The sequence below is a fragment of the Urocitellus parryii genome, chromosome 6 (genome assembly GCF_045843805.1).
Source record: "Urocitellus parryii isolate mUroPar1 chromosome 6, mUroPar1.hap1, whole genome shotgun sequence".
Classification (NCBI taxonomy): domain Eukaryota; kingdom Metazoa; phylum Chordata; class Mammalia; order Rodentia; family Sciuridae; genus Urocitellus; species Urocitellus parryii.
The window spans coordinates 147,530,587-147,553,347 of NC_135536.1; the positions used below are offsets into that span (position 1 = coordinate 147,530,587).

Below are 22,761 nucleotides of genomic sequence, written 5' to 3' on the forward strand. Positions count from 1 at the left end.
GCTTAAAGAAAGAAGATGTTTCAAAAGATGGGCATGGAACCACCATATGACTCAGCTATACCACTCCTTGATATTTATTTATCCCAAAGAATTAAAATCATCATATTATAGCAAAACATGCATACCCATGTTTACATCGGTACAATTCACAATAGCCAAACTGTGGAATGAGCCTAGGTGTCCATTAATAGATGAATGGATAAAGGAAATGTGGTATATGTACAAAACAGAGTTCCATTCAGTCATAGAGAAGAATAAAATGGATGGAACTTGAGAATATTATGTTAAGCAAAATAAGCCAAACTCAGAAGGTCGAGTGTCATGTTTTCTCTCATATGTGGAAGCTAGAGAGGGAAAAGGGGGGATGAAGGTATGTGGATATGGTGGGGGGGTCTCATGAAAATCAAAGGGAGATCAGTAGAGCAAGGAAAGGAAGCAGGGAGAGGGAGGAGAGAAGGAAAGGGGAAATACTGGGAATGATACTGGCAAAATTGTATTGTCAACTTGTACAAATATGTAACAACAAACCCCAGAATTATGTATAACTACAATGCACCCATAAAAAATTGTGAAAAGAAAAAGTAGAGAAGAAACAACTTTGCAACCATTGGAATTGCCTGAAAAAGGATGGAAATTCTGATACATGCTACCACAGAGATGAGCCCTGAAGACCTTACGCTAAGTGAAGTAAATCAGCTGCACAAGGACAAAACAGGTGGAGTAGCCATTATCCAAAATTCTTAGGACTAGAAGTATTTTAGATTTTTTTTATATTCTTTTTGAGATTTTTGGAGCTTTTACATAGACTTAATGGGTTGATCCTTAATCTGAAATCCAAACTACTCCAAAAGATGACCATTTCTGACCATGGTGTTAGCACTCAATTTGTTTTTGGATTTTGGAGCCGTCTGGATGTCAGATTTTAATTTTAGAGATACTCTATCTGTGCTGTAAGATTCCATATGAGGTCTGTAGAATAATCAAATTCATAGAGATGGAAAGGAAAATGGCAGTCGTCAGGGGCTGGAGAGAGTGTTATGAGCTGAATTGTTTCATATGTTGAACACCTCAGCCTAGCAAGTGACCATATTTGGAGACAGGACTTTCAAAAGTAATTAAGGTAAGTGAAGTTACTTGGGGGAACCTTCATCTGCTATGTCTAGTGCTCTTATGAGAAGAGGAAATCTAGACCCCGACAAGGGACGATGACATGGAGACACATAGAGAGGTGGCTGTCTACTAGTTAAAAAGATACCAACTCTGCCGACACCTGGATCTAGGACCCCTGATCTGCAGAACTTTGAGACAATGAGTTTCTGTGATATAAGTTGCCTTTTCTGACAGTCTGAGCAGATGAACACAGATGGCTGGCGCTTCATGGTTCAGAGTTTCAGTGTGGGAAGGTGGAGGACTCCTGGAGGTGGGTGATATCGTGATGGCTGCACAACAATGTACTGAATGCATTTGACGCTGCTGAGCTATACACTTAAAGGTGGTTAAAATGGTAAACTTTATGTATATTTTGCCACAATGTAAACAATTTTTAAAAAAAAGGAAAAAGAAAGGAAAGTGAAAACTTACTTTGCTTCTAGAGCCAAGGCGATGATGCCCGCCACCATGGGGGCTGAGACCGAGGTCCCAGTGTGGCCATCTGTGCAGCGCTGACGCAAATCCGTGGTGACCTGGGTGAGAGAAAGGTATGTGAGACAGGGAAGGCATGAGGGCTGACTCAGTCTCAGAGGCATCAAGACTACCCAACATGCTGCAGGCTGCAGAGTGTGACCCTGGGTGCCAGGAACAGAAAAGGCACTGGGCAAACACATTGTCTGGTGCTCCCCACTTGATGGCTCATCTCACGTGTGAAGTGCTGCAGGAACAGGCTAACCTCAGGGTGAAGATGGGGATGAGGCAGGGAAAGACAAGCAGCCAGCAGACACACATCATGAGCTCAGCTTATTCTTTAGTACTGCAGAAGTATGTGCAGAGAAATAGGAAAAGCAAATTGAAACAAAGGGGGGACCCTCCATAAGTCCTTTCCTTGAGTCACCAGGCACTGTGGGTCTTCCACTAATGCCTAAGAGTTCCTACAGCAAGACCATCCCAGAGCCCACCTCAGTGACTTCCTGATTTTAGGGCAACTGAAAACCAGCTGTTCATGGTGTACCCAAGTGGCTGGATAGTGCTATGTTATTTAGACTCAAAGTTACATATTGGAGTCTCCACCCTGATGTCCTCCTCAGTGGGCCCAAAGCACCCCAGTTCTGTCTGCAGAAACAGATAAACCTGGAGTGTCCTCGGCATCTGAGCAGAATGAAGAGCCAGTTGCTGTCTTTGGGAAAGTGAGCCTGGCTCTACCAGTTGTGTGTGTGGGGGGGTGTTGGCCCACCTGAGAGGCAAGGTGGGATGGGCCTTGCTGCTCATCCTGATCTGCACCCCCTCTTGGAACTGAAACAGGGAGCGGTGGCATTGGGATCAGCATGTGTGTTCTGCTGTTGTGGACAGGATCGTGCCTCCTGGGGATCTTTGCTTTTAGTGCTCCTCCCATGCCCTTTGCAGATGGAATTAAGTTGCTCACCACCTGTAACTTGGGGAGCCGATCCTGGGCTACCTGGGAGGGCCCTGAGAAGTGAAAGGGGGCTGGGAGTGCGGCTCAGTGGTAGCGTGCTTGCCTAGCACTGCTGGCTTAGAAGGGAGATCTGGGGAGACCTAAGCCAAGGACTGTGAGTGGCTCTGGAATGAGAGTACCCCTAGTCAGAGCCCATGAGCACAGGAGGACCTAAGTCCCATGGCCACAGGAAGCTGCCTACTGCCCACAATCTAAATGTGTACAGAAATAGGTTCTTCCCCAAAGCTGCCAGAAAGGAGCACAGCCTGCCAACATCTTGATTTCAGGTTTATGAGACTCCAAGCAGAGACCCAGCAAGGCTGCTGGATTTCTGACCTATAGGACTGTGAGATATAAATTTTGTGCTGTTTTAAGCTGCTAAGTTAGTGATAATTTGTTATGGCAGGAACAGGAAACTAACTCACCCACCCGCCCACCACAAGGCTCCAGTAGCCAATTTGTGTAAGCCTTGAGAACAAATTTCTTCAGTGATAACAACCCAGTCCTTCCACATGTTTCCCCTGTCTCACTTTGGCTGGGCTGACAATTCCGCAGTGGAGGGGGATCTGTGTCACACATGCACAGGAAGATCTGACAGCAATGTCCACAGAGGCTGCCTTCCTCCCTGCCAGTCCAGAAAGCCTAAGGCACCCTGACATGGAGAGAGCAGCTGAGGGCAAGGGAAAAGGGCCCAGGATGCAACCTCTCTGCCCCCAGCCTCTTCATATGCAAACGGGCACAATGATAGGCCACTGCACAGACTCGTGCTGGGTAAATGGTGGCCAACAAGGGAAACTAAGGGTGGCTGGGCAGGAAGCCAAGGAACTGAGAGCATGTGGGGCCCAAGGTTCGCTCTCCAGCCTCAGAGAAAGTGAGGAGTGAGCAAGATCCCCAGGGGGACAGCTAAACAGGGAGGGCAGTCCCCTGTGAGTCCTAGTGCTGTGCCAGAAACATGGTTCATGTTTACTGAACGTATAAACCCTCTGCTGAGGTCAGAGATGCAAGCTGTTGGTTTTCCTTCTTTGATCATGAGTCAATCAGTGGGGGGTCATCCCTCACACCAGAAAGACACAGCTTGACATTCACTGGACTGAGAGGGATGAAGCACACAAGGGCACAGACATTTGACTACTGTCAGAGATCTGCCGAACTCAAGACTACAAGGTGCCGACTGTCCAGATCAGTTGCTTGTCCCCTTGCAGGATATCTGAGTGGACTCAAAGCAAACACTGGGCTCTAGTGGAGCAGAGGGAAAATGCCACCCATACTGTCAGAGTAGAGTTCTGGGACAGTAACTCTAACTGGTTCCATTTTCTCTTTTATTGTGCTCCTAACTACATCTTCTTACCCACACGTTATTGCTCAGAGAATTTCTTTTTCAAAAGAAAAAAAAAGAGGGGGGGTATTAAAGCATCTTTCTTTTCTTTAATTTTTTTTAGTTGTCAGTGGACCTTTATTTTATTTATTTTTATGTGTTGCTGAGAATTGAACCCAGTGCCTCACCCATGTTAGGCAAGTGCTCTGCCACTGAGCCACAACCCTAGCCTGTATTAAAGGATCTTGTAGTTAAAGTGTGTGCACATGCATGCACAAATACACACATGCTAGCATGATTAAATAAGCAAATAAAGCCACGAGTCCTGCTTCCAGAATTGAGTGACACCATCCTCTCAGAACGCAGCCCATGGTACAAAATGCTCAATAATTCGAGCTTCAACTTGCTCCCAGTTGGGTTTCAGCCCAAACATCTGTTTAATAAGACTCCAGCAAGTCCATGCTCAAATGAGCTGGATGCCTAAATGAACAGGACATCATTTAGAATCTCAGCTGCCCATCCCAGGGGCGAGGGCTGCAGGAGAAAGGGAAAGTAACAACTTAAATTAAGGCCTTAGTCAAGCAGCCTGGGCTGTGGCCAGGCGGGCAGTGGAATGGTGGTGGCTGACCTTTCACGGGTGCAGAGCAAAGCAAAGAATGGGAAGCCTGTGTACTTCCCCAGAAAAAGGTAAAAATAAATTTGCAAATAATTTCTAAAGATGTAGCTAAGCACCAGGAGAAATAAAAGATGCTAGTGAGCTTTAAAATTAAACCATGTCTGGCCTGCTCTGTGGTCTCATTTTTTAAATGTCTATAAACTAACTTAACAGTCGTTAAGTTAGTATATTTGAATTCTGCATTAACTAGATGGGAAACCCTCCCTTTCTCCATTTTTTTTTTTTAATTAGGAAAGTATATAGGGAAGAAAGTGGAACAAATTCCACCTATATAGGAAAACCGTTACCGTATGGAAGGTCAGTCAGGGGCTGGATATGTGGCTCAGTGGTACAGTCCTGGGCAATGCCCTGGGTTCCATTCTCAGCACCACCCACCCCACAAAAAAAAAAAAAATAAAAGAAATAGTGAAAGATAAATCCCACATATTCAGTGAAGTGAGCAGAACAGACAGAAACCATTGGTTGACTTCCAGGTGGCCACCATGTGCCCTTTAGTAGCAGCAGAAAGCCTAGAAGAACACTTGGATTTCCAGAATATTCCAGTATAAAAGCAAGACTTTTTCTTACTCTATTTTACACGTGGGAACTGGACTGGTCAATTGGATTCTGAGTGATGCAACCACAGAATTTCAGAGAGCTAAAAGGAGAAACGATGAGAAATGAACCCCATTCTTAAATGATATTTTTGGATCACTAAAGCCAGAGAGGGTTTCAGTTGGTATTTCTGGGCACAGAGGAGAAAGGCAGGGTCGGAGGCAGGCTGCCAAGGGACCGAGGTTGACCTCAAGGCTCAAATGGTTTGCCAAGGACTGAGGCTGGGAACCTGGGACCCAGCACAATTTGGCCTCATTCTAATTCACCTGTAGGGAAAAGGAGGTCTCCCCACCCGCTGCCACCCCCATCCCAGAGAGATGACATACATGCTATAAACCCTCTAACTTTCCAGGAAAACTTACAATTTTCCGTTCATAGAAGGCCCCGCTGCTGTAGGTGGTAGCCAGGGTGGAGGCACACTCCTCTAGGTACCAGGGCTTGTGGCCATTCTCGGTGGTGCTGCTCACAGAGATGGTGTAAATGCTGTTGGTGTAGCCATCACAGGAGCAGTAGTCCCCCTCTCTCCCACCATTCCCAGAGGCCCAGACGAAAATGGATCCCAGGCCCTGCCGGCCCTAGATGGGAGCAAGAACAACAAGGAATGAGCCAGGGCAGCCAGAACCTCCCTACCTGAAGTCACACCTTCTAAATATTCAACCAAAGGGACTAAGAAGGATGTACTGAGACCATCCAGGTGCAAACCTCTCTATTGATTTTTAATGGGGCAATTTTGCCTGTGGCATCAGCTTTAAAACTGTAAAACCCCCAGATCATGTAAGGGGAGGAGAGGCAGAAAGAATCCTTTGCTCTTCTCAGGAAAAACCAGGGCCTAACACAAGCTGTTCCACTTCAGAGAAATGCCTCTAATTTTCATTGCAATAGCCAAGAATCAAAGAGACCTGGTAGTGCCACAATAATACCACACTATAGATGATGGTAAAATTCATAACTTTAATTTCTCTGGGTTAAAGGAGCTGGTCTTATGGGAAAAAATCAGGAATTTTCCTGCAAACATTGCTAAAGAGGTACCCTTCTTGGAAAGCCAGCTAATTTTGCAAAGAGGGATGAGACCAGGAATTCTGGGTGAAGACTGAAAAGGTAATACAGTTATGGTTCAAAATGCTGGTGGCTGCCTGCAGGTGTCCTGTTAGAGTTCCCTGCCATGGGAGAGTGTTGGAGTGGTCAGATCATCAACACAGGCCCAATCAGTGGCTTCATCCCTGTGTAGGTTTCCATTGTTAAGAACTTACTCATGAAAGCAAGCCTGTGAGAGACAGTGACAGGTCAGGAGCAGATTCCAGCACTTCTGTTCTATCCCACACCCACAGGATCAATGATTTCTAACCAAACCAACATTCTCCCATGGCAGGGAACTCTAACATCCCAGCTATGAACATTAACTAATGATTAACTAGTGGAAGCCTGGAATGACTGATTCAGTCCAAATAGCTGGACTTGGTGGTGGTGCACAGCCAGCCTCAGTGAGTGGTGCCGACACCCACATGAAACAGGGCCCCCAAGGCTCCTGACTTCTGCATCCTTATTGAGGACCCTCCTTTCCAAACAAAATGACATGTCCCCCAATCAATCAATTTAAAGATAACTTTCAACCTAATTTTGCAACCCCTGTGGAGACAATTTGAAGCCCTACTGTGATTGAATACAAATAGAATTCAAGTCTGTCCTTGGCTAAGTGGACCACTTCTTCTGTAAGCTTTGCATCACTCCACTTTGTGGGCCAAGGGGATTCTAGTTCTAACCCAAGTTTCCCAAGAGAGTAGGCACCAAGGTTCACCCAGTCCAGCTACTTCAAATAGCTACATTCACTCAGCTTTCTGCATTTCTGAGATGGGTTTGTCCAAGTAGTCAAGAGCTCACCAAAATGGTTACCCTCATTTATCAAAAAGGTTAACTTCTAGATTAAAGGAACAAAGTTCTAAGGAAAGTGGGTGTGTCCATACAATTATAGTCATGTGCCAAATAAGAATGTTTCAATTAGTGATGGGCCAAATGTAGGACCGTGGTAATATCATATAGATAGGTGTGGAGAAGGCTAGACCATCTAGGTTTGTGTGAGTGCACTCTGTGATGTTCACACAATGATGAAATTGTCTAACAATGTGTTTCTCAGATTATATCCCATCATTAAGCAAAGAAAGACTATAATTACCTGTTGGAAAAGATTAATCAGAGAAGCAGTTTAAAACAACCAAAATCCAAGTAAAGAGGAATTTAACCCATTGGAGCCTATCTTTCTGCCACATGAGAATCATCCCTAAGACATAGTTACTCTTAACTCTCCCCATCCCACTCAAAAAATTTATAAAATGTTATCATTTTGCAAAGTGGAGCAGCATCCTTATTGTCCTGAAGGCACAAGAATAGCTTAAAACAGTGCTCCTCACACTTAAATGTGCACGCACTTAAGTCCCCTGTGAATCCCTGTTACAATGCAGACTTGTGTGTGTCAGGTCTGGGATGGTGTGGTAGTCAGTTTTCTTGTACTGTAACAAATATCCAAGATAATCAACTTATAAAGGGAAAAGGTTTATTTTGGTTCACAGTTTTGGAGATCCTAGTCCATGAACAATTGCACCATTGTTATGAACCTGTGGCAGCACTTCACAAAAAAAATATGTGGCAGAGGAAGCCCATTTCCATTATGGCTGGAAATGAAAGAAGAAAGAGGAGGGCTGGGTCCCATTACCCCCAGTGACTAGAAGCCCTGCCACTAGGCCCACCTCTTCGAGGCTCCACCACCTCCCAATAACACCCTCTGGGATCCAAGACTTGACACTTGGGCCTTTGGGCCACAATCCAGATCCAAACTGTAGTAAATGGGCCTGAGATTCTGCCTGCCTTAGGAGGGAGGGTCCAGGCGATGCCAGTGCTGCTGGTTCTGGTCTTCCCACCTTACACTGTGCATTTACTGCTAGCCCAGCCCCCTCTCACAGGCACTGCAGTATCGCCAGCCTCCTTTTCTTCTTAAAATGCTTCCTGGAAAGGGACCACGGGAAGGAGGCAGAGGAGACACCCAGACGACCTGAGGGGTCCCTGAGGATTTTATGTTCACTCTCCAGGTCTCCCAGGACAGGAGCCACAGGGAACGTGTCAATCCCTCTAGCATAAACCTGCATTCTACTCAGTAAAGCCACAACTTCAACCTGATCAAATCATATTTCGACGTCCTCCCGGGGGAGTGGTGACTTTATCCATGAGCTCAGAAGCACTCCTCCTGAGGGCTGGCCAACACCCGCCATCTGGTGAAGACCAGGGTTTTTAGCCCAGTGGGGTTTCGTCTCCCTTCTAAACAAGCCATGGGAGGAGCAAGGACTGACATTAAACAGATCCCTGTGCCAAATTACGGCTTTGAAGGTCTCCTACCACCAGACCACATCATCTACCAGAGATGAAGTCAGATTTTTACAGAAAAAGACCATAGGTGACAAACGGGGCCCGCAGGAGGGAAAACAGATGGGGAAATGTGGTTGGGTTTGAGATCATCAGATTTCTAGGAGGATTTTCCGTGACAGCTTTAGACAGCTGCAATTTAAGGCTCCCTCTATGATATATTTTACTTCAGAATGACTAAAAAAAGAAAATTAAATGACCTCAGTATTTTAAGAAACCGTGACAAGAATGACGGGGAGCCACATGGTCTCCTCTGCAAGTCCCTACTCCCCCTGACAGCTTGATGAAGCTGATGTTGCTCAGAATTCAGATTGCAAAGATCCCCTCTCTGCAGCTCCAACTTTTCAAAGTCTCCACGGGATCTACACAGATCCGAGGGGACAATCCAAATAATCTCTTAAAAACCATCAATACCTCCCCTGGAAATAGGGTGCCTCGTTCTCAAAGCTCAGATCTTTAGAAATCATCCCAGAAATGCCAGATGTTCAGTATTAACACCACTCAAAGGGATGTTTCATGCAGAAGAAGTGATCTCTAACTTAAGTCACCCTCCCTGGAAGCTGAAATTCAGCTTAATTTTTAGGACGTTTCACTTGTCATCAAGTTTGAGATCCAAGTGATCTAGTGGGTGGGAGGGGGAACTGAGTCATGGAAAGACCTGATTTATTTATTCAGCGGTCCCTTGTGAGCAAAGGCTCACTTGGTCATCCCTGAATCTGCCAGCACGCGCCCAGCTCAGCACAAGGCCCAGCTCAGGTGTGCTCAGCGGCCTAACGGAAGTTACCTTTGGGTCTCCCTGGAGTCGTGGAGATAAAAGAAGCTGTCAAGCAACCCAAGCCTGACGCATGAGGTCACATGCTGTGGGTCTACTTTTCCTCCTTTACTTTTCTTCTTACACGGAGTATCTAGGTGAGGAATAATCTCAAGAATCGACACCCCCATTTTGGGTGACTAGTTTCTCGGTTGTGGAAGCCTGGGCGGTGGCAGGAAAGGGCAGTGGAAGAGGAAACCTTCATGCACACTGCAGGGCAGCACCCCATCCATCAGAGGAGCTGCAGACCAGGTGCCCCTGGCAGGAAGTGTAGACATGGTACAGACTCCCAGCCTGGGAAGTCTACGGAAATGGAGGGAAACTCCAGGGTTTCAGCACAGTGGGAGGTGGCAAGGTGGGGGGGCCTTCTGAGAGAAAAAGAAATTCATAGATAGCAACCAAACTCAATGCATCCTATAAGGAAATCCAATCATATTATTCAGAAAAATGGAAATCATGAACAAAGCAAAAAAAAAAAAAAAAAAAAAAGATTGTTCCTCTGTGGCTAGAAGGAGATAAAGAAGGCTGTTTTCATTATAATCCTCTGGAACATTATTTATTTATTTATTAACTAATTATTGACCACATTTTAATCACTATTTATGGGTTATAATACCATAAGAACTTTAAAAAAATGTTTTAAATTATATGACTAATAAAATGGGCTTACCTCCCTCTATTCACCTCCTCTTCTCTCCTCCTCAGAAATCAGAGATGCCTGGATTTCATTCTTGAACTCCTGCACCCACCAGCACTCATCATCCCTACCTTGTGCTTTGGACCGGAGCTTATTGAACCACCCAGGACCTTCTAGGTGCCCGTCACAGCTCTGTCTGCCTGCTCCAAGAAGCTGTCCTCACCCAGATTTCTTGCCACCGGCTTCTAAGAACTGGTTCATCTCCAGCTACCCACTTCCCATCTCCCAGACTTTCTGATCCATGAGGATCCTGAATGGACAATCAGTGGCTGGTGGGTAACCTGCTGGGAGGAGCCTGCCAGCCTCCCGGGCTTCTGCAGACACCAGCCTCGAGGATATTTCCTCTGCTTCACATCTGATGAAGTTCTACTCTGAAACAGTATGCAGGGCTGTGTGCTGGTGGGGGTGGGGTGGGGGTGTCTAGATAGTGGCTTCCTGCTATTGTGGCATATTGAATTAGCATATACCCTGTGATGGGCACAGAACACTCCATGGCTAGGTACTGATGTGGGTAGATGGCCAAGGCCCAGGATACCCTTCCCACCTGCACAGTCCAAGGAACAAGTAGGTGATTTCTCATCCACCTGAAGACTTCTCAGCCAGGACAGGCAGGCTCCAAGACAGAGGGCTGGGCAGGCAGATGCCAGGCTGACTCTCACTGGAGCGGCTGAAACCTTCCCCACGAGTGGGTCAACAGCCACTTCCTGAGCCCCTAAGTGACTCCTCTCTCACTCTGGTCTTGGCACTATAGGGCCCCGCCAGTCCTGTTTCAGGTTGTGGCTGGTATCACTCTGACATTTAACTGTTAAAGACTGTTCACTGTCACCCCCACCCCCAGAGCTCCCCTGTAGTCCTGGGTTACTCACACCTTTTTAATGCCATACTCAAAAGCTTGTTTAGCCAGTCGGCCGGGCCCATCCACCGTCTTCCCATCGTCGTCCGGGCCCCAGCTGGCACTATAAATGTCAATGTAGTTGGGTTTGATGCCCAGGGACTTGGCCTCAACCACATCTGTCACATCGCCGTCCAGCATACGGATGCCTGAAAGCACAGAGGGAGACTCACCGTCAGTGCCCATGATCCTGAGGACGCAGCCAGGGCCTCCCTGGGCTGGGAGGGGAGCGAGACAGAAGAGACCCGAACAGTGGAGACCTGGACACTGCGTCACTGAGCTCCCCTGATGGAGCTTTTCCCATGTTGTGGAAAGCTTGCTCCTCCTCTCTGGGCTGGCTGATGTGAAAGAATTAACACGACACCGCAGGCCACATTGTAAACTGCTCCTGTTGTGTTGTGTGGCAGCGACATAAAAAAAAACCCCAGCAACTTCCAAGGGAGGATTCAAACGGTTGCCCTCAGTAACATGATGTCATGCAGGTATCTAAAAATGCACACTGGTATAATAGGACTCAGGAGTTCTTTTTCACTTTCCCAGCTGTTCATCACTTATGTTTACTTCTCTTTCCTTTATGAGTCCATCCCTGATGTATAATTTATGATGAATCACTCAGTGAGTTTTTAAACTTGGAAGAAGGGAGCCCAGTCTATGGAGGAGGGAGTTGGGAGTCTGGGATTTCGCCAGCCATCTATTTTCCCTCTGGGTTCAGGTTCCATGTTCCTAGGAGGGATCCTTAGAGGTGGGGAGTCTAGCTTCACAAGAATTCCCCAAATTAAGGGAGGAGTGGGTTCCCACAAGCCTCTTCCAAAGCCTGCTGACCCATCTAGGGGCCCCTCATCCTGGTCCCCTTCCCAGCCTTTGCCTCCATTCCTCTGTGTCCAGCAGGTGTGCCCCTTCCAGCAGCATGTCACCCAGAGAAGGTGGGGTGGACACAGAGGACGAAACTGGGAAGCAGTGAGTAACACAGCCACCAGCACATCCTTTCTGTGTCCTAGAGATACATAAAGTCAGACCTCTCTGAGGCTTGGGAAACCTTGCCACCCCTCTCAGAGGGCCCTCAAGCCCCTCGAACTCTGGCCCCAGATCTGTGTGTGCAATGACCATGTCTTTTGTCAAAACAAATACTATATCCTCGAGTTATTGAAGATATCATGGAAAAGGGAGCTTTTTCTGATTATAAGAATAATATATGTTCTTGGAAGAATGTTTGGGAAATAGGGAAATAACCAATGATAATATTTTGGTTACTTTCTTCTACTATTTTTCTTTGCCTGCAGCATATAGTTTCTTTCCAAGTCCTTGTTTTAAAATCTGAACTTTATATGGCTCATTTCCCTGTGCCATCAATGACTCAATTTCAAGACACGATTGCAGTGTCAACTCCATGCACCCAGCCCAAGCAGCCCTCCCTCTAGGGCCACCTCCCCAAGCAGAGGTCCCCTGACCTCACCTGTACTGGAACTATGTTCCAGAATGTACATTAACACATAGTGGGGGCTCAAAAGCAGAAACTTAGAATATAGTCATCTTAAAAAGTAAAATACAGTCAGCACTCTGTATCCATGGGTTCTGCAACTGCAGATTCAACCAAAACTATAGGTGAAACTTACTTAAAAAAATTTTTGTCTACTGAAAATGAACACATTCATTTTTTTGTCATAATTCCCTAAACAATACAATAACTATGTACATAGATTTACATTGCACTAGGTATTATAAGTCATCTTAGATGATTACAGTATCCAGGAAGAGGCAGAGATTCTGTGCACATGCTACATTATTTTATATAAGGAACTTGAAGGTCCAAGGATTTTGGCATCCACAGGGGGTCCTAGAATTAATCCCTTGTGCACACTGAGAGATAACTATAGCAGCTTCCCCTGAGCATAAAAAATGGTACAGGACAAAAGCAATAAGAGCCACAGGAAGGAGACCCCGGAAGCAGAAGCCCTCCCCAGGTGCTCAGGAACAAATGTTTTATGTGAATTAAATCTTACTGTCCTAACCATTCAAACTATAATTGTGGGGACACCCTGCTGTCACTTCTGATGAAAACTGATAACCAGAGATCCCTAACATGTACATTTTCAATTTTCTTGTTCTATATTCTCTTGCTCAGTAGCACATGGGTTACAAATAAATAACTGAGTGCACTTTATTATTTGCTACGGTGAGAAATTTCTTGCCTATTATATACTTTCTTTCCAAAGAAAAGTATTTTACTTAAATCATCTCTAGATGACTTGTAAGTCCTAATAAAATGTAAGTGCTATGTACACAGTTGTTATATTTAAAGAGGGAATTTAAAGATTTAACCACAGTTAAACTGCACTCATTTCCCCAATTTGTTCTACCCAATTTTGAAGGTTCAGTTTTCCCTAAGGTTTCTCTTTACTATCTGTCATGAAGCTTCAAGTCATGAGGAAGAGAGATAACACAGGAGTCACTACAGAGGGTCCTTGTGAGGTTAAGGGGCACCGTTAGTGTGGCGGTAGTGGGGGGTAGGGCTAGTCTCACAGCATCTCAGCCCTACACTGCTGTGGGAAACCAAGCTTAACTAGAAATTCCTGCTCTGAAAGCCTAGGAACTACACTCAAAATCAATGTCAGAAATTTACAGCAAAGCAATAGCGAAGTTGAGGTGTGGGGGCCATCAGAAGTTCAACAACAGTGCCCAGGGCCATGGGGGAGTGCTAGCCAGGTAGACATGGGCAGTGATGGAAGATGGGGTTGAAGTTATGGGAAGAGCCATGTCTCATAGCTCTAAGGTCTTAAAAATGAGAGAGAGGAATAAATTTAACACTAGCACCATCCATCTTCTCTTCTGGCTCTCTCTCCTTTTCTCTTCTTCTCTTTATTACCCCAGATACCTGGCTGCAGGACAGCCCAGGGAAGATACCACTGTCCTGCTACTTAGATGGTACTGCACTGCAAGGGGCTTGATGCCGTGTCACCAGATTCTTAGGGGAGGCCCAGAGCTCAAGCCTGGGCCTCAAGCCAGCAGGAGGCAGATGGGCATGCTGTGTGCAGAACTCCTGCCATGATCACCAAGTGTGACCAGGAAATAACTTTGGTAGTTCTCATGTCTTATGAAGTCTTAGTTTTATGTACACTGTGATGATGAAAGTCATTGTCTCTATAGAGATGTCAAACAAACCAAAAAGGATGATTAATGTAAAGTGCCTGGTGCACAGAAAGCACTCAGTATAAGTGTCCACTGCCAGCTTGACTCTGCTGAGCGTCAGTTTCCCCATCTGTAAAAAAATAATAACTTTCTTCCCTTTGTTTTCTAAAGATAGGCTGTCTGTATGTATGAAGAATGGTATTCACACACTTGAAATAAAGCCTTATAAAATAACAGACACGCATGAATCCTCTATCCAATACAGAACGAGGACATGACCTACTGGGTCCTCTACCTGGGTGTCCTCCTGTGGCCCCCACCTCTCACAGGAAACTGCTCACAGAGTCAGCACTTTGCTGCTAGGAATGTTGGGCTTTTAGATTATTCATCCTACTTCCATTTTAAAATAAGTGTTTTAATACAATTGTGTGTTTAAATAATATATAGTATAGTTTTGCCTCTACTGGGAATTAGTCCTTTGCTGGTTACACGGATTACAATTATCTCCTAGTGATATCTTGTCTTCTCACTTTGTTTATGGAACCTCTTGATAAACAGCAGTTCTTAATGTGTATGGGTGTGTGCGTGCACATGCTCTGGGAATTGAATCCAGGGCCTTGTGCATGCTAAGCACGTGCTGTACCACTGAGCTACACCCCTCTCCCCAGAGGTCTTTAATTTTAATAATGTTAAGAGCTCATTTCCCTCTGACGATCAAGGGAGTCATAATGGGGCCCAAATCTTGCCTGGGTTTGTTGGCATCTATTGTAAGTTTCCTTCTATAGGCAGGGCAGAGCCACTCTAGCTAGCCACAGCCCATGTGAGCTACAGCACTAGCTCATTGCATTTTTCCTTTCTGGGGAGAGGAGAAGTCAGGATGGCCACGAGGTTGCTGTCCTTCCCTAGTCTGTCATCTGGGTGCCCAGCATGCCCATCTCCAGGGCTGATTCAGGCACACTAAACCCAGGCACCCAGCTCCCTCAGCCATGAGCCTTCAAGAGGGGCTACAACCAGCACAGGGAGTTGGTAGTGTGGTGTGGCACAGACATGGTACCTGACAAGACACAAAGCAGCTTACAGTGGGAGAGACAGTCAGGGTCAGGGAGCCCTGGGCGGAGTCTTAAATTTGCATGACCTTGGGCCACAGACTCAACCTCTTTAAAACTTGTTTTCTACAATATTTACCTGAGGTGGTAGTTGAAAAGACTAAGGAAAATATAAGTTGAGGCCCTGTGTGTGGTCTGGATATGGTTATATGGTTTGAATGTGTCACCCAAGGGTTCCTATGTGGGCAGCTTGGTTCCCAGTATAGTGACAAGGAAATGGAGCAACCTTTAAGAGGTAGGGCCTACTGGGAGGTGGTAAGGTCATTGGGGATGTGACCTTGGAAGGAATTTAAGTAGTTCTTGAAGGATCGTGGTTAGCTCCTAAAAAGATGAGTTGTTATAAAGAACGAGCCTGACCCCTGAATTGCTCTCTGGGTTCTTGTCTTATCATGCTCTCTCTCCCTCTTGCATGTGCTCCTGCTATCCACCATGATGTGATGTAACCAAGGGGGCCCTCATCAGGGCCAGCACTAGGCTGTTTGGAATGTCAGCCTCCAAAACTGTGAGCTTAAGAAACCTCTTTTTGGATGGAGTTTTGGCTCAGTGGCAGAGTGCTTGCCTAGCATGTGTGAGGCACTAGGTTAGATCCCCACCACCACATAAAAATAAACAAATAAAATAAAGGTATTGTGTCCATTTACAACTAAAAAAAAAATTTAAAAAAAATCTCTTTTCTTTCCAAGTTACCCAGCCTCAAGTTATTTTGTTATAGAAACAGAAAACATACTCATATACCCAGGGCTTCTGGATAAATGGTAGCAGTATTCTTCATGTCTTTCCATTTAGAAATGAACTTTCCATTGTGGTAGACCTTGCTGACCACAAGCAGCCAAAGTCACTTCTGGTGTTCTAGTGTTGAAATTGAACCTGCTATTCTACAACTTGACATACAAGTTGTAGGTGGTAAAATGTCTATTTTTGAACAAGAAGAACACGATGGCAGAAAAAATTCAAAAATATGTAAAACATATGACCAGAATGATTTCCCAACACCTCTCATAATGCTTTTTTATCTTGGAAGAAGACTGATGGATGTGTGAGAAAGCAAGCATCATGTATTTAGATTTGAACGGAGCATCTATTTTCCCCAACACTGACAAGTTGCCAACAGAGAAAAGGTAAATATTTTCAGTAGAAACCTGCTGTTCCAACATTAGCTTTAAATGTGACTGGCTCTCTGGAAATGCCAAGGAGAAGAAAAACAGCAATCATTCCTCTAATGAAAAAAGAAAGACCCATTTACTATAAATTGCTGGGTACGAAAATAATTTAGACAAATCATTTTGATGGCAAATTAACCCCTGTTGTTAGCTTGCTAATGGATTGCTTTTCTGCCTGCTAAATTCAGAGCTCATGGTAGCAAGATAAATTTGCTTGACCCGTCTGTCCACTCTAAGGATGAGGCTGTGGGCACAAGGTGGAAGGAGTGCTCAGAGAAGGAAGATGGTTGCTTTCCTGGGCCTCATGACTTTGGTTGGGGTGAACAAGTCAGATTGCCACTGACTTAATCTCCCAATAGACAATCCTAGGTCCCTCCCAGAAGCTTCATCTAGGAAAGAATCAGACAGGTTTGCATCACTTTCAATAATATATGTGTTCCTATTAAATTGCCTAAGCCCAATAATATTTTAAATGCCCCAGGAGAAGTGGCTGAAAAGAATGATTTTATAGGTCTCTTGATAGAGTTAAAAGAAAACACTATTTTTTTCATAGAGACCTGTCCTTCCTCCTCTTTTACTGTTTCTAATTTATATCTCAACTTTCCAAATAACCGGCTTACATTAGGCAAGGCTAACTTACAACATGCAATCGGCCCTCTAAAGCAGCACAAGGCATAGTATTTGCACTGAAAACTTTCTGAGCAAGCTCACTGTTAAAAGGAACAGGAAGACCATGCACACACATAACCACACGCACACACAGATAGTAAGTCAGCGTGCTGCCTGAGTTACTACAGTGTGGAGGAAGGCAGGGGAGCTGGCCAGGCAGGGGCCACTTTGTTTATTGAGAAATAATGTGTCTTGCCTTCAGCAAACCCAATGGCAATGCAGGAGCAATGAACAGCAGCAAGTAAAAATTAGATTGTAGCTTCCTGAGTTCGACAAATAGGCCTACCCAACAAATTTTGCTCATTAATCCTGAGTTGATTTTAATAAATCCACAGAGATCTGACCACCCCCCCCGCCCCGTAAAACTACACTTTGTTCTGTAAGCAACCATTGTGGAACAAGAAAAGTTTCAATAGTTGTTTTAAAATGCTACAATGCTGTTGGATACGGTGATGCACACCTGTAATCCCTGTGGCTCAGGAGGCTGAGGCAGGAGGACTGCAAGTTCAAAACTAGCCTTGGCAACTTAGTAAGGCCCTAAGCAACTTAGCAAGACCCCGTCTCAAAATCAAAAATGGGGAAAGAAAAAAGGAAGTAGCTCAGTGGTCATATGCCCCTGGGTTCAATCGCGGTTACAAAAAAAAAAAAAAAAAAAGTTAAAATCCTAAAAAGTTTCTGCCAACTCTCATTAATACTCAAGATAAAAACAGGGCTCTTCAATCTCTAAATATGCTTCCATGCCAAAACCTTAGTCTGGAACTTCCAGGGAATCATGGTGGGCAGAAATATCAAGGCACATGTACATTTAGCACTGTCACATGGAGACCTGCGATGGGTTACCAACACGCCTCCTGCTCTGCTGCTGGTCTCCTGATGGAGCCGTTCCATCTCCTTCCAGGGATGCACCAGCAAACTCATGGAGAATCCTGCCATGAGATCCCGGGCCAGTGACATTCGGCCCCTCCTAAGTGGGGTCTTGTGTTAACTGTGTCTTTTGACATTCTGTATTCTGAAGCTTTGATATCTAGGTGTTGCTAACCCTGAAGAGACTGCCCCTTTCTAGGGGTAGCCAGCTCCTAGGAATAGTTAACAACTCACCCAGGAGCAAGTCTTTCAAACCAGCAGATCCAGAGTCTACACCTCCAATCACTTCTTCACTGGGATCTCACACTCCTGGCCATTATTTCCCCACCCTGATGATTCCAGAGCCAGGTATCAAATGAGGGACAGCCCCTAATATCCCACAGCCTGTTGAAATAATTCAAATTAGCCAATCCTAAGCCAGCGCACGCTACTTTGCCTCTCCCCTTTCCCATGGAAACCACATGAAGTTTCTGCCCCACTGACACCCAGTGCTTCAGTGAGGCGCTGTGTGATGCAGTGTGTCCCATCCTCTTGGGAACTGTGTGAGTCACAAGTTACCTTTTTAAGCAGCGGCAGTCACCTCTCATCAAATGTCCTTGCCAAACCTGTATAATAATAAAAACTATGTTTCTCTTTCATACTCAAGTCCTGTTGGTTTTTTGAAGAATTGTAAAAGACTAGAGAAGCTGACGTCTGGATCAATTCTTTCGTGATCTCTTCACTTGGGAACGAGACTAGAAACATAAATGAACTGCACAGAGACTCAGAAATTCAATGAGAGCTGAGAGCTCAGGACACAGGGCAGAACAGCATGCTTCAGAGATGGATGGAGCACCCACGTGTCTATACCATGAGGACGGGAAGGAACTCCCAAGATGAGTGGTTGAGACAAAGAAAGCCAATGCTTGCCCTGAATTGCCTTCTGAATGAGACAGGCAGACATTGAAATAAGGCATCACACTATCATGCACAAAGGCCACCTGAGAGTTTGTCAATCAGGCCTGAATGTGCTTTCTCCCTGAGTCAGTGCCTCTGTCTGTCATTCTCACATACATCCAAGAATAAAGCTACCCCTCCTTAGTATTCCTCCTCTCAGGAACCCTGAAGTGTAACCCAGGCATTCTGGAGCCAATCACCTGTCCTCTGGGGCTGCAGCAGTGCAGCCTGGGGAGGGCATGGCCACCAGGAGACAGGGTGAAGGGCAAAGCTGATTCTTGTCCATCTCCTTCTTCCATGGCTCCTGCTCTTCCTAGAGATGCTCAGACCCAGCAGGCAGGGGCCTTCAATAAGAATATAAGGAATGCCAGGCTTGGTGGCACTTGCCTGTAATCCCTGTGGCTCCAGAGGCTGAGGCAGGAGGATTGCAAGTTCAAAGCCAGCCTCAGCAAAAGCAAGTCACTAGGCAAATCAGTGAGACCCTGTCTCTAAAATACAAAATAAGTATGGGGAGGTGGCTCAGTAGCCAAGTGCCCCTGAGTTCAAGCCCCAGTACCCTTCCCCCCCCCATCCCCAAAAAAGCACCTGAGGAGCAAGGGAAGGGGAAGTGGGAACTCTGTTGTCTCCGAAGGCACTAGCTCCTAACATTCACCAAATCCCCCACCGAAACCTCCCAGTGCATTTTAAATCCTACTGCAGTTAAAAGTGCACTTGGAGCCTTTGAAGATTAATCTGGAGCTTAAACGGTTCTCTTAAAATGCTCACAAGCCCAAACTGCTTAATGGAAACGCTAATGAGACTGAATTCCGTGACTGAGAATTAACATAATTAACCAATTTATGAGCACAGATTAATTTAGCTGTTATGTACTTAACATTTTCATGTTTATGAAGGGAAAAACATGATTCAGTTCCCCAATCAAAATATAGAGCAAAAACACCAACAGAAACTCAGCTGTTGCCGTTCACTTTTTCTTCCCAGATACACAGTAAACAGCCTGAAAAGACACATGCCCGCGCTGCATGCGCCACAGTAGGCACTTTTCTGTTTCAAAGTGTTCGCCAGGCCTGATGGGGTCCTGGTGGCCTCCAGCTGCTGGGCTCCCTTGCTGCACACTCCAGATGCTGCCTGCTCCCATGCAGCCTCAGGGATTAGGTCCCCTGGGCTTGGAATGCTTCTCAGAAGCAGGGCATGCAGTACCAACAATGCTGTGTGCCCCTGGCACCCCTCCTGCCCCAGGAGAATCTGAATCCTATTAAGCAGCAGCAGAGGCAAGGAGTAGGCTCATGCTAGCAGCTTGGGAGGGGCATTTACACCTCTGGAGACACCACAGGAAGGAAGGACTTGTCCCAGGGAACTCACCTTGAAGCTCACCTTACAGGTGAACTGTGCTGTTGCTGGGTTGATGGGGCTACAGGCAAGTCCCATAGCTGCCCACTACCCAAGTCAACCAGAAGCAGACACGTTAGGAGGGAAGGAGCATCACAGGAAATGAGAAGGAGAACTATGTGTAGCACCAGTCCCTTAAAATTTAATTAAAAGAAAAAAGGGCTAACAGTGGGAGAGAAAAGAAATTTAAACAAGCAGAGAGGCTGAGAAAGACAACTACTACTCTCCCTCGCTACCTGTCTATGTTATTCCCATTACCATTCGTTTTTAGGCCAGGAGAAAGAAGCAAGGCCAAGTTATGTTTGGAAGGAATATGAATTCTGCCGAGAAAAGCAATGCAGACCTTCTGCCTCTGTTTCCAGCCATTGGGCTCGGTGGCAGCTGTCCTCATGAGGTCAGTGCTATGCCCTGGCATCAGAAAATTATGACTCTGATGGGGAAGCGAAGGGGAAGGCCAGGCTTCAGGTTAAGTGGCCTGTGTTCACATATTCTCTCTGTCTCCCAGCAGCTGTGTGACCATCAACATGGGAACTCACCCCTCTGTTATTTCCCCCAGTATTCTGAGGATCAGATTCAGGTTGACTCTAAGGGCTTGATGTAGCATTTGCATCTAACAGCAGCCAGGGATAGGTGCTACTGTCATCACAATAAAAATACTAAGAGGACCAGACCAAGAAGGTGGACCACGCATACAGCCTATCTCTCCTCTGAGCCCAAATTCCTAGAAAGAAGGTTTAAAAGAAAAATCAGCAAGAGAGATATTCTAAGGAATTGTGGAAAGACAGCAAGTAAACGAGATCAGCTGAGAGACAGAGGCAGCACCTTGGTGGGAAGAGTCTTCTGCTATGGGTAAGCAATTCCAGAAGAGCTTGAAACCCCAAAGACTATTGTGCAAGGACAGGTAGGCATCAGTGTGAGAGCTAGTGGTGGCAGGTCAGTTGTCTACTCTTGCAGGTTGAGCAGTAAGCCTCAGTGGGATTTATCCAGAGGTGCATATGGCAGGACAGGGTGGTAGACCAGAGAACCAGGACAGTGTGCCAGGGTTGGGAATTTACCCACTACCCTACCAGAAGGGCAGGTCCAGCAATAGTCCCTTGTCCTCTCACATCACAGGAAGACCCCTGCCATCAGGCTAAACAACACTCACAGCCAAATTGGGATCTGTGAGCAGAAATAAGAGTAGACAACAAAGAATTTGCAAGTATTTGAGAAAAAAACAATATCAAGAATTAAAACACACACACACACACACACACACACACATATATATTCAAGAGACAGAATAGAACAAGTGGGAAAATAAACACCTTGCAAAATAAGGATCATTAATATGCACAACATGACATAGAATAATACAATAGCTGTTAAAAAATCAACAAAGGACTTCTATTTCCAGGGAGACAGCAGACCCCCCTCAGGTATGGGTGCAGGATGAAAGGGCAGCCTGGATGCACACCTTTACCTGACAAAAACCAAGTGGTGTCCCTTTTACGTTTGCTGTAGAAGCTAAAACAGAAGGTTTAAATGAGACCTAGAGTATCATAATACAAATGTACAGGTTTAAAATGAAAATCGGCCATCATCCCAAAGAGGAATGTCTCAGAGGCATGGAAAAAAGACCATCAATTAATGCCAACACTGGGCAAATAAAAATGTTGGGAAAGTCTGACAGATTTTATTTATTTATTTATTTTTGTGATACTGGGCATTAAAGCTAGGGGTACTCCTCCACCAAGCTACATCCCCAGCCCTTTTTATTTTGTTTTAAGACAGGGGTCTAAACTGCCCAGGCTAGCCTCAAGCTTTCCATCCTCCTGCCTCAGCCTCCAAAGTTACTGGAATTCTAGACTTGTGCTACCATGCCTAGATAATCTGACAGATCTTAAAGCAAAATTGCTTTAAGTCAGGAGAAAAAAAATGCCTTAATGAGTCCTTACAAATATGCTTGACAGAGTGAAAAAACAGAAAACCTCAAAAAAAAAAAAAAAGAAATGGAAAATGGAACATATCAGAAAAGAAATAGAAGATATAAAGAAAAACCAAATAGAACTATTAGAACTGAAAATACAATTATCAAAATAACTAGTTCAGCTGATTCAGGAGACACACTGAAGGAAAGGTGAACTGAAGAACATAACAGAAATTGGCAAATCTGAACAACAGAAAGAAAAGATTCTGATTTTTAAAAATGAACAGGATCTCAAGTATTGTGAGACTATAATGAAGACCTAAAATTCATGTCACTGGAGTCCCAAAAGGAGATGAAGAAGAGGGAAGAGGGGAGGGCTGGAAAAAAATAAAGAAATAACAGCTAAAGACTGTTCAGATTTGGTAAGAGACATAACCCTATGGATTCAGGGGGATTTCCTTCTTCTCTTGAGTTTTCTACATTATGTTTGATGCTTAAAGCAAAAATTTTAATACTGTCTGATGTGGTTCTAGAGTGTATATTTAAGAAAATTATATGCATTATAAATGGGGGAGGATAATGAGCTGTAAAAAAAGATAAG

At 45.2% G+C, this 22,761-nt stretch overlaps 1 protein-coding gene across 2 annotated transcripts in view; it reads right to left on the reverse strand.

Annotated features, from left to right (window-relative positions):
- Nucleotides 1–22,761, reverse strand: part of Pcsk6 (proprotein convertase subtilisin/kexin type 6) — a 194,486-nt gene that overhangs the window by 92,333 nt on the left and 79,392 nt on the right. For both annotated transcript variants that reach the window (XM_026394720.2, XM_026394719.2), the window contains exons 7-9: nucleotides 10,978–11,150; nucleotides 5,553–5,765; nucleotides 1,582–1,682 (exon numbers count right to left, since the gene is read on the reverse strand). In XM_026394720.2, coding sequence (XP_026250505.2) covers nucleotides 1,582–1,682; nucleotides 5,553–5,765; nucleotides 10,978–11,150 — 487 coding nt within the window. The remainder of the gene's footprint in view (nucleotides 1–1,581; nucleotides 1,683–5,552; nucleotides 5,766–10,977; nucleotides 11,151–22,761) is intronic.